The sequence below is a fragment of the Chroicocephalus ridibundus genome, chromosome 3 (assembly GCF_963924245.1).
Source record: "Chroicocephalus ridibundus chromosome 3, bChrRid1.1, whole genome shotgun sequence".
NCBI classification, from domain to species: domain Eukaryota; kingdom Metazoa; phylum Chordata; class Aves; order Charadriiformes; family Laridae; genus Chroicocephalus; species Chroicocephalus ridibundus.
The window spans coordinates 43,367,622-43,384,714 of NC_086286.1; the positions used below are offsets into that span (position 1 = coordinate 43,367,622).

Sequence of the window (17,093 nt, forward strand, 5' to 3'; positions counted from 1 at the left end):
AGCGGAGTAGCACAAGCAGAACTAGGCAAGTTTCCTTCCTGTGCTGAGCAGAATGGGCAGCAGAGCTGTTTGTTGATGCGACAGATCAGAAGAAAGGAAAAGGAATCTTCAGCTGAGAATTCACATGTATTTATGTAGTGCCATCATGTCCAGGTTTTTGCAGGCATATTCTGTTTTTCCAGCAAGAAAGCTTGTCTTGATTAAATTTGAGAATTTAGGATACTGGTTTGGAATTTCAGACACATAAGCAGCTTCATCTGAGCAAGCTGCAGGGCTGCCACATAATCAGAGGTCCTGAAGAAGTTCTTTGCAAGTAGGTAAACTGAGGTATAACTTAAATGTGTTCTGGACATTTCAGATTTACTGTATGTATGCAGGTCATCTGTCCAGTATTTTCAGCATATTTCCAGTGCATCCCGTGTGTTGCGTTTACTGCATGTTGCACACATCTGTGCCTGGGAATCCTAGAAAGATACACGGATGCTATGTCTTTTGAGATTGCCTTCTACCTTATTCATCTAGAAAGGCAAGTTATTCAAAGCTTCAGTTAAAAATTTGCTTTTATGGTACTACAAGTAAACTTTCAGTTTAGAAGGGAATACACATTTTCATAGCACAGTTATCAGGAACTAAGAAGTTCAAAGGCTGCAGGTGGGGCTCTACTGATCCAGAAGTATTTGTAGGGGAGAATGTAACACTCTCTTTGTTACTAGGATCAGTCAAGATCTGGCTCTCATCGCACGGGAAATCAACGATGTAGCAGGAGAGATAGATTCAGTGACTTCATCAGGCACTGCCCCCAGTACCACAGTAAGCACTGCTGCCACCACCCCTGGCTCTGCCATAGACACTAGAGAAGAGGTAGGAGATCTTCATGGAGAAATGCATAAGGTTCTTCCTTTTCTTTATTTCTTTTGCTTTAAGCATTTTGCATAGCCCTTTTTAGTTATTTCCACTCAACCCGTATGCATGATCTCTACATTGTTTTTTGATTTAAAGTTCCTTTATGTTTCGACAAAACAACCCAGAAATTATTCTACGAATGCAGCTTGTCAAAAGAATGCAGACTATCTGTCTGTCTCTTTTTTTCCACGAAACATAGGACAAGATAGTTATTTGTTTCTTACTTGTATGTAGCCTTAGATACCGTTGGATAGTATCTAAGTGCATTTAAAGATATTAGTGTGTATGCACAAATATATGTAAATGTATACATTTAATACTTTCCATAGCTATTAAAAACAAAAAAGTCCCTCTCTTCATAAAGTTCATAAAGTTTCGCATTCTGAACACTGAAATACTTAGGTACCATCAGTTAACAATTACTTTAGATTTTCTTTCTTAATAACATTGTAAAAACTGCCTTGAAATAAGTTTGCCTTGTGCTTCTAATAATTCTTATTTTCTTTTACTATCTCTGGTGTGCTGTTCTGTGAAAATATTGACTAACTTGTTCTAGTAACCATCACAGGTCTAATGCTGGTAAACATGTTAATCTGAGTCATCACTTTCTACCATATTACAATTCACCCTAATATGTTGTAAATGTTTACTGCATTTTTTTCTTCATAGTATTCCTTTCAAAATGTATTTATTCATTTTTGTGTGCATTAAGTTTGGTTAATACATTAGTTTAGTGTGTTTAGTATAATATTGTCTTTTTCTGTGGAAAAAAAGATATAAACAGTGATAAGAAATCTGTGAGTTGTGTACTCAGAAAAATTGTAACTGCACTCACATAAATTTTGTTTTTAATTCTCATGGACTTATGGCTAAATTTTAAAGTAATAAAGTGCTCATTTTCTCAGATCCAGTTATATCGCTCTGATTTTTATATTACTAGATAATTATTTTCCTTCTTAAAAAAATATTGTACAGTATGTACGTACTACTGCAGGTGGCAGTATCTCCTTTAAGTAGGTACAGATGTTTCTGTAACACCATGACTAATCTGGAAAAAACCCTAAATTTGATAGTAACGTGCTTAATTCCACAGATATATTCCATTAATCAAGTGAATAAATTATTCAATACCAGTTTATACATAACTATCCTGTTACCTGCCCATAATCAAAATTTCTGTACGTAGTCTAATTTTGCCATGTATGTCTGGTATTTGGAAAAAATGCTTTCATTTATACAAGGTATTGTTACATAAGAGATGCATCATTTTATACTCTTCGAGACAGGAGAATGATTTTTATTTGATAGGATTCTTGTAAACTGTTTCAGAAGGAAAAAAAATATTAATCTGATCTTGCATGTATGCAGTAGGTTTCATAAACTGCATTTTTCTTTTACCCCCCAGTTGGTTGACCGAGTATTTGATGAAAGTCTCAATTTTAGAAAAATCCCTCCACTAGTGCATGCCAAACCACCAGAGGGGAATGGTCGGCCTAATGATGCTAGACCTCAGCTAACAGATGCCCTCGATCCCCCAACAATTACCCGAAGAAGGACTTGGAGCAGAGATGAAGTGAGTACACAACAGGATTCTCTCTAGTAATGTGTCTATCGTAAGCTGTTACAGTTGTCTACCCACTTAATTAGACGCTATTCTTTCTTTCCTACCTGTAGCAGGTGGCGTTAATACTGGGGAAAAAAATGGTGTATTATTTAATTTGCAAAATATTCAAGTATGATTGTGTATGATACCAATTAGAACATAAGTATGATTTTTTTAAAGTTAAAATTTGAATTGTTTGTATGTAATTCTCATTAAACTAATAATACCCTTCTTTATTAAAAACTAATTGCAGGTTATGGGGGACAGTTTGCTGTTGTCCTCAGTCTTCCAGTTTTCTCGCAAGATAAGACAATCCATAGACAAAACAGCTGGCAAAATCAGGTGGGTTTTTAAAAATTATTATTACTGAAAATGTTCTGCTTTCATCACCATTCCTACTAGTAGAAGAGATTTGTATAATACAGATAGAGGAAACGTATTTAGTAGCAACTTGTGTTTTAAAAAAGCGATGTTACTTATGGCCTTTTTAGCATTCAGGAAGAATTGTGATTAATAATTTTTCCATTATTGCTTGTGTGTATTTCACATTACATGAAGATAAATATCAGCAAAGTTCACATGCACAGAACAATATCCATCATACTTCCAGCAGAGGAGCTGTTCCAACACATGCAAAGGCTGTGCAAAATCTACATGACCTCTATGCAAGTCTTGTAAAACTCCCTTCGTTAAAAGATAAGGTTAAAATGTTGCTGAACTGTGAACTGAGCCCTGTACGTTTGCCAAGTTATTGTAGGGATCACTGGTTTCAGGAAGAAAAACAAATGGTACAAAGGAGAGCTGTTTCAGTAAATCCTTCTGAAAAAGAATTTGCTCTGGAGACAATGTGGTTGCTATTGAGCTCTAAATCTAAAATGACAGATGTAACCATCTGTTATTTTTAATTGAAAATTCCTGCCTAGATAGTTAGATTCCTGCATAATAAAATGTCATATTAACAGTAAGTATAGACATGCCAAAAATTATAACATATTGCTCTACCAACAGCTCCATTTAACTTGAATGAGTGAGTGTACAACCATTTGATGACTGCTTTGGTTGACAAGGATAAATGAAAATTCTAAATACGAAGTTCAGGATTGTATAATTCACATGTCCTTCTTCATGTCTTTGTGCAGTTAATAATTTAAAAATGGAGTACATTAAAAGAAAGAAAGTCATTTGGATGAACTTCATATATAATTTTCTGAATGTGAGAAAATATTGTAATTGATCTGTTTGTCTAGAAGTGTTAAATATTGAAATCTTAGATGGGTTACAGATCAGTCACCAAATCACAAATTTATTTCAGCATAGGATGATGTAACTAGTAAAAGCAGCAAAATACTAACATATCTGAAGGTTAGATTCTCGTGGGAGTACCAAAAAAGACTTGACGATAGAAATCAAGAAGAAAAAAAAAATCTCTCTAAATTGGTAAAAACTGTTGGTTATCTGCCATTTTTAGTCCTGCTCTTTCTAGTATCACTGAGTGAAGAATCAAATCTTTAAAAGCCTGCAGCCCATTCTTTTAATTTCTGTTATAAGGTTTTTTGTGTGTTGTTTTTACTGGTAATTACGGGTAATATTTGTGAGTACCTTATTTCCACTATTTTCAAACAAATTCCTGGACTGATGTTCATCTTAGTTCTCTTTTTCCAACTCACCACTTTGGGGCTGTGGGATTATAATATTGCAAATTACGCCATTTGCTGCCTTTCCCTCTTTGGTTTCCCCAGATACATTCTTCTATGTATCATACTATTTATTTTAATATCCTTAAAAAAAGACATAAATGTCTTTTGCTATGTAAATTTCAGATACAAATGAGTTAGTGAAATGCAGGTGTACAGTACAGTTACTCTCAAAAGCTGTGCCAAATTAGAAGAGTTCAACTTCATTATGCAGAATTTGTTACAAATGATGCAAAAGTTCACAACTTGTTCAGGTTTAATCAACCTCTGAGTGCACACTATCATTTACTTTAATAGCTGATGTTAAAAAAATGAGCAAAAACATGCAAAGAGGTAACTAAGCGTGACCATTCTTCGAAAGTAATTTTAAAATGCTTTTGAAATTCATAAATAGAAACAAAATATTAAACATTAAGGGGGTTTTTGTGCATAATTCTCTGGGAAAATACAGTGACATCCATAAGGAACTCTGCTTACCTATATATATTTTTTTTTTCTTTTTGAAGCTGCATCATTGGAACAAGAATCTTGCTTATTGACCTACTTATTTGTGGTAGGCGTCTAGGATGATATGTGTCTTAAATTCTTCAGGTGCAGTAGTAGATGCTCTACTTTTTTTTGTCATGCTGATTTTTCTTGATGGTTGGCAGTTTCTGATCTGTAAATAAGTTGCTAGCACAGCTGTAGTTTACTTAACCTAAACTTGAATTCACTACAGTGAGTTAAAACAAATTATTTATGCAGATATATTCTGAGAAAAGCAGATAACTATAAAATCGAGTCTTACACTTTTCTGATTAATTTTCTGAGCTTAAAAGGTAAAGTCAGCAAGATTTTAAGGAATGTAATAATCATGTGTTTGTGTATAATATTATAAATGTAAGCTTACCTATAAGCATTTTATGTACGTTTAAAGAGAGTGGCATTGCATATTTCTATAAAAATACAGTGGAGAAACTTTAATAAGCAATTATTTAGCATATTCCCCAGAGCTGTGATCAAAACTTCCTGCTTCTCAGAATGGATTTGAATAATATGATGTTCTTTATAATGTCATTAGTATTTTGAATCAGAAAAGCAACAATAGTTTTAGAATTGCTGTTAGAGAGCGTATAAGGCAGCTAAGACATATTACAGATTTTACCTTAGCTTTGTTTTGATGTCCATGACTTCGACCAACTGGTGTGCTTCTATTCCTTCTACTGGAGTTAAGCTAGTTAAAATTTCTGCCCAGAACGAATACAATGAGAATCAGTCAGAATTTGTCAAGCAATTGTGTATTTTTTCAAAGTATTTGAAGTTGAAAGGAGAGGAGAAATTTAGAGGCACCAGTAAGAGTAAGCCAGTAAGCCTGACTGTGTTTTAAAAGTCCTCTCTCAAATTTTCTTGTTTACCCATGTAAACCTCTCTCCTGAGAGCACAGACAGTGTAGAGCAATTACAGTCCTTACAAGTTGCATCATACATATTAACAAATTGCATCCTTCCTGTCTGGGTCCAAATGGAGGAAGATGTGCTTCCTGTGCAAGCGAACACTCTTCTTTGTCTTTTATTTTAGTTGCAATAGCTAGCTTTACAAAAAGACCCATTTTACTTTGGCTGAAGTATTAAGAACATAAGTATTTTCAGTCATTCTTGACAAGCAGACCTATCAGAAATTAAAATGAGCTGAAATCAATCATGAAAATAAACTAATATGAGGATAAAAGGAAATATATATCTTTTTGCCTGACTAGTTTCTTCCCCACTTCATTAGAGCGGCCATTTCTGTTTTCTAATTTCTAGATAATGTTCTGAGTTTCACTGAGTTCTATCATCATTCCTACCTTATATCAAGAAATAGGATTGAGAGAAGTTTTTGACACTGTATTCTTTGGCTAACTTCTCCCAGTGCTGGCCAAACTGTTTGGTTTTTTTTCCCTGAGTCCTAGCATGGTGTTCAGATTGAACCAGTTCAGGTGCCTGGTTCTTTCCTTTCACCAAATCCTCTATATATTTGTAATTGTCTTCTGGATAAGGTCATAGCTTGGGTATTGCTAAGTTACTTTTTTATAACTTATTTTTATTCATTACTTTGTATAATCAGTTAGGTTCTTATTTGCTGGTGTACACAAAACCACATCATATTTAAAAATTCTGCAGCATTCTTGCCATGTATCCTATAATCCATTCTTTGCTAACAAATTGTTGTGGTGGCTTCTCAGGAAGCAAATACGCAGTTTGTTTGCTTTTCTGCCTTTTATATGTTTTAATGAGTTTGCAAGAATTTTCAGAGATTATGGGGGTAAGTAGGTTTTGCAGTGAGAAGACCTACGTGGTTTTATCAGTGTTTTGCAGTGTTATTGGCTTGCTTTGTAGCAGGCAGGTACCTCTTCAGTCAGGCAAAATCTAGGCAAAGCATTCAGGTCAGTGCAGGTACTACTTGTCAGTCTCTGCGGTTTGCTGTGCATCCTGTTAAGTGCAATGGAAGAAAAATGGGAACTGAGCACAACCAAATATGAAAGTTTAGGCAGATTTGCCCCACAAAGTAGGGAAAGGCAAGAGCAGAAGGTGGCAGGCATTTATAAATATGCTCTTTTAATATAAAGGGTACGATTAGAAGAAGGAAGAGCAAATGAGACGGAGACAAAGACCACTCCAAGAGGTTAAAATGTGCTAAATGAAGTATTGGAAAAAAAGGTATCCTGGTTTGAGGTTCAGTGGCAAGTCCGGCCCAAATCATGACAAAAGGAAATACGCTTCCTAAAATTATATTAAAAACAAATTGTCTTGTCTGCTTTATAGTGGAAATAATAAGATTTTTAAAACTACTGCTTTCACTTTTTTCCTCTTTTTTTTTTTTTTAATAAAATGACCTCTGAAATGGAAAGCTTTCAAATTGTAAGAGAAGAACATTATCTCTAAAGGAGAGTAAGACTGAAAGCACCAGATACAAAAGCAAAGGCACTAATCACATACATAAAGATAGAAGTATTTTAATATAACATGAGCAAGATGGCAAATGAAAAAAAAACAAGGAGTGTCACAATAACTTCTATATTTTTCCTACTAGTGCTGTTTAGTATTAAATAAAACTTTATTTTCCATGTTCCTGCTGATTTCCAGAGTGATATAGATGCTATTAAAGTACAGAAAGTTTAGCTGCGTAAGATTCTCTGTATACTGAATCCAAGTATTTCCAGAAGATGCCTGGTTTCTAGTGTAAGATCCTATAAAGGATTTAATTGGCTCTGCATTTTATTTATTTATTCTAACTCATCAGTGTCAGGAAGTCCTAAATTTTCCATTTTAATTGTACTTTCTGGTATCCAGATTTTCAGTTGTATTGCTTTGCAAGCTTTTGCATTCTCTTCCAGAACATAAAAGCAATCTTGTCAGATCTCTGGTGCTGAATAAGATGATGGCACTACTTGAGGACATGAAGCGTTACATGCTTTCTTCACTGTAGTTTTTATCTCTTTTAATTTATCTTTTCCTTCCCCCAAAAGATGTATGTATTAATGTTTACTGTTCCTATGCTTTGTACGTTAATACACTAAAGTCATTTGCAAAAGCAGTGATTTGCCTTGATCCCATGACATTGTGTCACGAGAGTAGCACTTCCTCTCAGTGAAGCATCTGACAAAAATCAGGTTCTGAAGCAGCAGCGAGGGAAGATCTCAAAGACAGAAGAGTTAAAGGATCTTCTGGTTGGGCTGTCTACACATATCTATGTACTAATAAGATAGGACAGGGTACATGTTTTGAAAAACTAGACTTTCTTGACACAGGATAATAATAGAGAGTGAGATTTTCCATACGGTCTAAGTAACTGAAGAAAGATTAACAGAAATGCAGTACTAAGTCTCCCAGCTTTCTTTCAAATTCTTATTAATTTGAAGGTATTTATGATATTCAAGGTATCGTGAATTTCCACCTTAAAAGTTATTTCCTCAGACACCTACCTGCACTAATTACTTCTTCAAAATGTACTACTTTTCAGTCATGATTTTAAATTGGTTTGTTTGCTTAGCAGTTTTACTGCAGCTATTTTTATACTTTTAACTCTGAAATTAATTGTGCAAATGTAGACAGTTTAAACAGTGTTCAAGATATGCCAATGAAAACAAAAAATATTTATCACAAGGAAAAGAAGCAAAAAGGGAAGCAAAATATAAAAAAAGGGGAATCTCACAGTATGCTTTGGAAGTCACTTCTGCACACGTAAGAGAAGTGACTTCTTTAAGTGTGTAATACAAGTGATACTTAACATCACTAAATCATTACACAATTTGTGTGTTGAAACTTTTCAATGAAAACTTCTATGGAATGCATTTTTCTTTTAATTTCCTGTTGTGTTTTATTTTTCATTAAATTAATATAAAATACAAATGTATTTGCATTTATTTACCATTTTTAATCTTTCTCTTGTGTTTTGCATTGTTGTAAAATGCAGTGTTAATAGGGAATTCTCTGACTGTTGTAAAATAGTTGGATTTTTCAAAAAATCTTTCAGTGCTGGAGGAAAGAATCAGCTGTGTCTTTTCAACACCATAAGCAATTATTTAGTTACAGAACTGCCATTTTAATGTCAATAATAATGATCTTGCTGAAACCCTGTATGCTTCCCTGAAAATTTAAACTGTGTGGTTGGATTCTGTCAGTTTTCAGTATTTCAGATTTTACTTCTATTCAGTGCTCCCCGTGCTGCTTTCTCATATCATGTTATCTAATCTTTCAGTTCTAGTTTGGTTATATTTGTCTATTTTAAACAGTGTTCTTGAATTCCTTTCTTCTAGAATATTATTTAAGGACAAAGATAGAAATTGGGAAGAAATTGAAAACAAGTTGCGAGCTGAAAGTGAAGTTCCTATTGTGAAAACATCAAGCATGGTATGAATTGTTATCTTTACTGGCATTGTTTGAGCCTCTTACCTAATTTCTAAATGAGCAGTAGAGGAATGTGTTATTTTCAGTGATACAAAGGCAAAAATCTTTAACAGGTTTTATTTAGATACTCGGTATATTTCAAGAATAAACCTGATCTTCTTTGATAATTACTAAGACTTACTATCTTATAAAGAAACAGTCTTAAGTAATTGTTCAGGGGAAATTATCAGATAAAGAATGGAATAAAAGGGGTTGAACTCTATAGAGACCATCAGTACTTTTGTTTAAGAAAAGGTAACAACCATTAGTTTGAATGTTAGATTGCTTTCGTATTAACTTGTTTTACAATCTAAAGATTGCTTTCCCTACTGATTATTAATACTTAATATATACTTCGTGCTATTAATACTGATTATTAATATTTAGAGAACTAGTTGTATTTTGCTATATATAAATGACAGTAATCTGTAGACACATTGCAATGAAAGCACTCTTCAATGAAAAATAAACACGTTGATTTTGTGTGGAACTGATAAATGTAGGGAATCGACTACAGCTCTAGTTGATTCACATAGTCTTCTACCCCTGCCTAATTAGGGACATTTCATGACCAGACTGTGTGATGGTGTGAGGGAACGGAGCATACATGTTGTTTCCTAGTATACTTCTCCTCTGCTTCTTATCACAGAGTGTAGGGTTTGAAAAACATCTCTGCATGTGAGAGCAGACAAAGAGTCCAGCTACATTATCCTGTCTGGAGTATCATGAATGTCAGCTTGCAGAGGCAGTTTTCTTTTCTGAGGGAAAGGTGGGAGAAGAAACTCCTTCTCACATAGTTCATATTGGACTGCTCAGAAGCAAAATGTGAACTCGTTTCCTCTGTTGTTTGAACTGGCTAACACTTCTCTGTTACCTCTTCATGCCTTACGAAACTCATACAGATTGATGGAAATATTAAAAACCTGGCTTGTAATTTCTGCAGAATGGTGTATTTTTTAAAAGCAGTCATTAGTAGCTCAGTGTTATAATTTAATAGATACACTGACAGTTTTGGGTTTTTTTTAAAGTTTAATTAAGCAAGTTACTCATGGAAGTTTCTGATTTTAGAAACATGATAATATAAGGAGTTTCTCTTATCCTGTCCATTTCCAGAATAAGACTGAAGTTTAGTCTTTTACATTCTAAATGCTATGAATGTGGGGTTTTGAGGCATTCATTGAAAAAAAGAAAAAGTTTAGTTATATATTTATTCGTAAACTTAGCATTTTACAATATTTTTTTCAATGCAGTAAAACATCTCACATTGTTTGAAAGTGTATGGGGGTTTTTTTTGCCTATGCAGTGATTTTTCAAGTTTCTGCTCAGTTTTCAGAGCCATATATTGTTCAAATGCAGTGCTTATTTATAGCACAGAATGTCATTAAAAGTTAACTGTCATTAACACTTAACTGTAACTGGTGTTTGTTTTGTCCTTGGAACACTTATGTCCAGTTCAGATATGGAATCTGTTTAACAATAATGACTTTGTAAAATCCAAGGTAATCAATCTCTGCAACCCACAAAAATCACATTACTTATTTCAAAAACTCATTCTGTACTGGGTTAAATGGGTTTAAATGGGTTTCTGAAATCATAGAATCATAGAATCATAGAATCATAGGGTTGGAAGGGACCTCTGGAGATCATCTAGTCCAACCCCCCTGCCAGAGCAGGGTCACCTAGAGCAGGTTACACAGGAACACGTCCAGGTGGGTTTTGAATGTCTCCAGAGATGGAGACTCCACCACCTCTCTGGGCAGCCTGTTCCAGTGCTCTGCCACCCTCAGGGTAAAGAAGTTCCTCCTCATGTTTAGGTGGAACTTCCTATGTTCCAGTTTGTGCCCATTGCCTCTTGTCCTGTCCCCGGGCACCACTGAAAAGAGCCTCGCCCCATCGTCCTGACACCCACCCTTTAAGTATTTATAAGCGTTGATAAGGTCACCCCTCAGACGTCTTTTTTCCAGACTGAAGAGACCCAAATCCCTCAGCCTTTCCTCATAAGAGAGGTGTTCCAGTCCCCTAATCATCCTCGTAGCCCTCCGCTGCACCCTTTCCAGCAGTTCCCTGTCCCTCTTGAACCGGGGAGCCCAGAACTGGACACAGTACTCCAGGTGCGGTCTCACCAAGGCAGAGTAGAGGGGGAGGATGACCTCCCTTGACCTGCTGGCCACGCTCCTCTTGATGCACCCCAGGATGCCATTGGCCTTCTTGGCCACAAGGGCACATTGCTGACTCATGGTCATCCTGTTGTCCACCAGGACTCCCAGGTCTCTTTCCACAGAGCTGCTCTCCAGCAGGTCAGCACCCAACCTGTACTGGTGCATGGGGTTGTTCCTCCCCAGGTGCAGCACCCTACACTTGCCCTTGTTGAACTTCATAAGGTTTCTCTCTGCCCAGATCTCCAACCTGTCCAGGTCTCTCTGTATGGCGGCACAGCCTTCCGGTGTGTCAGCCACCCCACCCAGCTTGGTGTCATCAGCAAACTTGCTGAGGGTGCACTCTATCCCCTCATCCAGGTCATTGATGAATATGTTGAACAGGACTGGACCCAGTACTGACCCCTGGGGAACACCACTCGTCACTGGTCTCCAACTAGACTCTGTGCCCCTAATCACAACCCTCTGAGCTCTATCTTTCAACCAGTTTTCTATCCACCCCACTGTCCATTCATCTAACCCACACTTCCTAAGCTTCCCTATGAGGATGCTGTGGGAGACCGTGTCAAACGCCTTGCTTAAGTCAAGGTAGACCACATCTACCACCCTCCCCTCATCTATCCATCTAGTCATGCCATCGTAGAAGGCTATCAGGTTAGTCAGACATGATTTCCAGTGCCTTTGAAAATCAGTGCCTTTGAAAATTTTCAGCTTTTGAAGACCACTGGTAGCTCTCCTCAGCAGCTGGATTAACAGTATCCTTCAGTGTAGGATCCTTCAGTTGTTGGATTTACATATTTGTAATTGAAGATGCGGTACATTGAATGATCACTGTGTTTCTGAGTGTGTTGCTGTGGCTATGTCTGTGTTAGCAAGCAGTGCAGCACAGAGGAGAAAAATCTGTAAGGCAAAAGAGTGCTCAGGATGCAACATTGGTGTGCTGTACAGGGTCTCGTAGGCACAGGGCCCAATGGTTGCAGACAAAATCCCGATGCAGTCATCTCACTATTCTGACTCACATCTGAACGAGGTTATAAACCACGCTATTCTATTAATACTGGGTTTGTACTGTTACATTCCTTTAAGGGTTTGCTGTTACTTTGCCCCATTTCTACAGAACCATGGTGTCTGTAAGTCTGTGCTAGAGACGTAGTAGTGCAGGCAGATGAGCAAGGGTCAGAGTGAGGTTTTGTTGACCCTAGCAATCTACCAGTGCGGAGGAGCTCTTGATTTCTGAGTGGGCCATGGCTGTCCAGCCTCAAGTACTGCCTCCCAGGACACAGGGTGGACGTGGCTGGGTCACCACCAGCAAGGGTGTTCTTGGTGCCAGGAGGGACAACCCAAATAGCGTATTTGCAAAGGTTGGGGAGGGGGATTGTTTACTGCTGATAGGTAGTTTGAGTCTCTTTTTTCCTTAATGAAGCTTTTTTCTTTCTTTCTTTCCTAGGAAATATCATCAATCTTACAGGAACTGAAACGAGTGGAGAAACAGCTGCAAGGTACAGATCTTTTCTCATTTTTTCTCTTTCACTGTTGCTTGCTTTAAATTTTTTTAATATATATCCACGTACGTATATCATGAAACAAGGTTATCACATTTTATTCAAATACATTCACAGTGTCGGTTACATACATTAGTATCATATAATTGCTGGCACATTTGGTAAAGAAACATCACAGAATTATTTTAAAACACAGGAGAGTGAGGATATCTTTTTATGTACGGGAGAAAATACTCAACTAAAAATGAAATAGTCGAGAGACTCTCAAAGGAATTATTTGTGAAACATTCTTAATAGAAATATTTTTTGTGGATAAGTATTGAAGACTAGGTGATAGAGAATCCTGAGATTAGGCTTTATAAAATAGTCTTTGCACATCAGTAATACCCTCGTGTGTAGCACAATTCAGTGTAAGGAATGCACTGGGACCACAACCTATAGGAAATCTAAAAAAAAATAATATAATTATCCAATACAATAAAATGAAAATTGAGGATTAGCTCTTGACATCTTCCCTGCACACTACTGAATCCACTCTGTGTAACTGTGGAGCCCAAAGACTACAAAATAAAAAAGTTACTTTGCTTTTCACGTGCGATGACTTAACTATGTATAAAATGGAAAGAGTATGTTGCGCTTGCAAAGTCCGATATTTTGACACATATGTTTATCAAAATCAACTTAGAAACTTAGTATCTTTTTAAACGAAGTTGCAGTCTTATTTGTTTATTGTTTATACTTAGTTTATTGGAGTGGTCAAATGGATTAGTGCTGCTTATATGTAATCTTCACTGCATTTGATGTAAATTTCCTATATTTGTAATTTCTAGTATTCAGATTTAATCCTACAATAAAACATGTTTTAAAAAGGAATGTTTCAGGAGGAATCATTAGCCAGCTTTAGAGACAAAGTAGTATTTATTTCACGTTCGACCATAATTAAAAAATGTTAATTTATTGTAAATTATATTGTGTTTAGAGAATATAACAAAGAAATAAGGCCCAGACAAAGAGGCCAGATCATTTCCTTGTGCATGCAGTGGTGTTTAAATAGATGTTAGCACAGTTTTGGAAATAAAGAGAGAACGTTTCTGTTAAATGAGACAAATGTGTTAACACGACAGTAAAATGAAATCGTACTAGGTGCTTCAGTTTGCTTTCACTATGCGGAGGGAGAGGGACAATAAATCCATTGTTTATGCATTAAAAAGGATAAATGATAGCTCTCTCATACAAATTTCATTCAATCGTGGAATTAGCAGGTATGCATATGTGGGGTGGGATGGAATGAAGCATAGTATAATGGTAATATTAGAGAAAAAGCTGCCTAAAAATCCCATCTTTCAGTCCCTATAAGCTAGTCATAGACAGTTTGGCATCTCTATTTCCTGTTCACACATCGGGCAGTGCTTCGTTTGTGTAGTTTCATTTTTTCTAAAGATTTAATATATGTAAAAGCTTTTAAATATATGTATCAGCTACATGTATGTCGGATACGCTACTCTTTTGTAGTGGGCAGAACACAAAAGCTCACGTCTGTCATAAAAATAAAAGTGTTTGAACAGGATTTTTGGTCTTTTATGATAACAGAAAATTGTAAATTTTATGGTTTCTTCCCTATCCCTTTCATCTTTTCTTAATTGCTTAGCAATTAATGCTATGATTGACCCTGATGGTACCCTGGATGCTCTGAGCAACTTGGGATTCGTCAGCCCCATCTTACCAGCTCAGCCGAAGCCGAAGTCCAGTCCCGTTTCCCAAAGTACTCGCCCTCAAGTGCAGCCAAACTGCCAGCCCGAAGCTCGGGCTGTTCGACCGGCCACCGTCCCTGTTGCACCTGAATTTGAGAATGCGGAATCCGAGTCAGACTTCAGCATACATTTCAATAGGTTTAACCCAGATGGGGAAGAGGAAGATGCCACACTGCGTGAGTGACATCTCAGTGTTGATACAAAAACCTTTCATGTGAAATGTTTAGGAGTAAAGGAAAAAATATAATATTGGTTTTATAATTTTTAAAAAAAAAGGCTTGGTCAAACAGCGGTTGTTTTATTAAACCAATTTTCTTTAACTGTGATGCTTTGATTGTCACACAAATCCTTTTCAAATCATAAAGATACGCATAGATACCAGTGTAGGAAAGCAGATTGTGGCAGGTTTGCCCTTTGTGGTTGTGTGCTTTGCAAAAGAATTATTATATCAGCAGTTTCCCCTTAATAGATTTATTTCTTTTTAAAAGCCATGCAAGCAGTCTAACATTTAATGTTACCGAAACCCCAAATCTCTTTGCCAAGCTGCTCTAATGAATGGACTTCCTCCACTAAAGTTTGTACAGAACTGTTGAACAGTTACAATTGATTCTGAATTAGATGATTTATATATGAAACATTATCTTTGACTACAACGACACATTACTACAAAAAGTAAGACAGATTTCAGAAAGTATTCGTTCTTGTGTATGGAAAATCTCAAACAGTTCTGTGATTTATATAACCTTGTTGCTGCGTAAATTGTCTTGGGGTTTACATAAAGTTCACGTATTATGTTTGCACTAAGATTTGCTGGGAGTGATAGGTGATCATATTGATATCATTAAACAGCAAGCAGTGTTTTGGTGTACATAAAATCTGATAATACTGTACTTGTATTATCATTGCAGTGTTTTAACCCACTTTCTGAAAGGACTATTTGGCACTTTTTGATCTTCTTCAAATGTCTTTTTGATGTTAATGAAAGTAGAAGTATTTCATATCTCATTTCTGTCCAAATGTTTGTTGAAACTAGAAAAACAATTTAAACATACAGCAACATGGGACATTTTAAAGCATATTGAGGCAAATGGGCTCTCACCAATTCAAAAGCAACATAAGTTTACAGAAGAAATTACTATTCCTTGGAATGATCATGAGATGTAAAATTTTCTTTAGGGGACTTGGAAATAGAGTTGTCATGATTTGCTTGATCGATAGATGCACTCCCAAGCAAATGATTTTATTTGCTTCTGTATGTTTTCCTGTAGTCTTGCTAGTAAAGCTGTCTCTGTCTTACATATTTGAAAGGATTCTGGAAGATGACTGCTAACATAGACATTTTGCTTATACCACTGAAAAGCAAGTCTATTTAAAGTTTCCTATATAAGCCTATTTTCCTTATAAGTTGTCCCAGTAACTTAACATTTGGAAATAATAATAAAAATAAAAGTAAATTACTTTGTATTTCCAGAACACTGTAATTTGGAGGAATGTTATTTCTGTTAAATGTAACTAATAGACTGGAATTTTCCTATGTTTGCATCAGTCTCTATATATTAAGGTTGAAGATACAGTTTTGCAGCTTTTATGAAATGGTCTTTAATATTTCAGCAATAATCCTATATGACATTTGTTTTAAAAAGCTACTTTCTGTACACTTTTAAATTGTACAGGCTTTCAGAAGTCAGTAAAAGTTGGACCAGTTAATAAAAACGCAAAAACTTTTTTTGTAGAGATGTAAAAACGAAACCACTAATCTGTTGTATAATGGATTTCATATTTTCTTTAAAAAAATTAAAAGCAAACAGCCTTCATGTATGACTCAATATGCTCTACTCCAGCTAACTGTGGAAGCCTGAACGACACTAGTTTACAGAGGCCAGAAGAAAAGTTTTAGAAGGTGCAGAAGGGCAAAAATAAACCGAAACTAGAGCTAGGTGTTGAAAAGCGAGTGTACCAAACCATCACCATAATTCCTTCTTTTGTTTAATGCTTGGGAACATAATTTTACCGCAGACTCGAGTGGAAAGTAGAAAATGGCTAGGAATGATTAAAGATGCAGGCTCTTCATGCGAGATTCTGTTTGTGTTCTTTCAGGCATTTATACTTTTATGTTCTGTAATAAGCATTTTGCATTACTATGTTCTTATTTTGTATGAACATGTTCTCCTTATTTATTTTTGTTACATTTATTATGTATGTTATTTTGTTATATGCATTTACAACTCCATTTTTAAATAAAGTGTTTCTGGAACTTTACAAATGTGTGAATATGTAATTGAGAGCTGGGAAGTTCACAGTCTTCCTGCGATCTAACTTATCTTTACTGAAATAGGAAATGACAGTTTTTCATAAACATCTTTTCTTTGGAAAAAGTTATATTATTATCACTCCTGCATCATTTATTCTGTGCTGACAGTATTGGCTCACTTTCCCGTACTCGGGTTCATTTCCACACTTGAATTGATTTTTGTGTGCAAAGCTAGAGGCAATAATAATCCAGTATGCCAGTCACCAAATAGTGACTGTGTTTCCCTTTGTAGAATAAAAGTAAATGAGTTTTGATGCACCTGCGAG

General features: G+C 35.9%; 1 protein-coding gene across 4 annotated transcripts in view; it reads left to right on the forward strand.

The window, feature by feature from the left end:
• Nucleotides 1-16,772, forward strand: part of CEP170 (centrosomal protein 170) — a 106,813-nt gene extending 90,041 nt beyond the window's left edge. For 3 of the 4 annotated variants that reach the window (XM_063328925.1, XM_063328927.1, XM_063328928.1), the window contains 6 exons: nt 714-891; nt 2,309-2,476; nt 2,760-2,848; nt 8,978-9,071; nt 12,711-12,762; nt 14,414-16,772. In XM_063328925.1, the coding sequence (XP_063184995.1) occupies nt 714-891; nt 2,309-2,476; nt 2,760-2,848; nt 8,978-9,071; nt 12,711-12,762; nt 14,414-14,700 (868 nt within the window). In that variant the 3' untranslated portion in view covers nt 14,701-16,772. The remainder of the gene's footprint in view (nt 1-713; nt 892-2,308; nt 2,477-2,759; nt 2,849-8,977; nt 9,072-12,710; nt 12,763-14,413) is intronic. The other variant, XM_063328926.1, reaches the window with a different exon arrangement.
• The last annotated feature ends 321 nt before the right edge of the window (nt 16,773-17,093 follow it).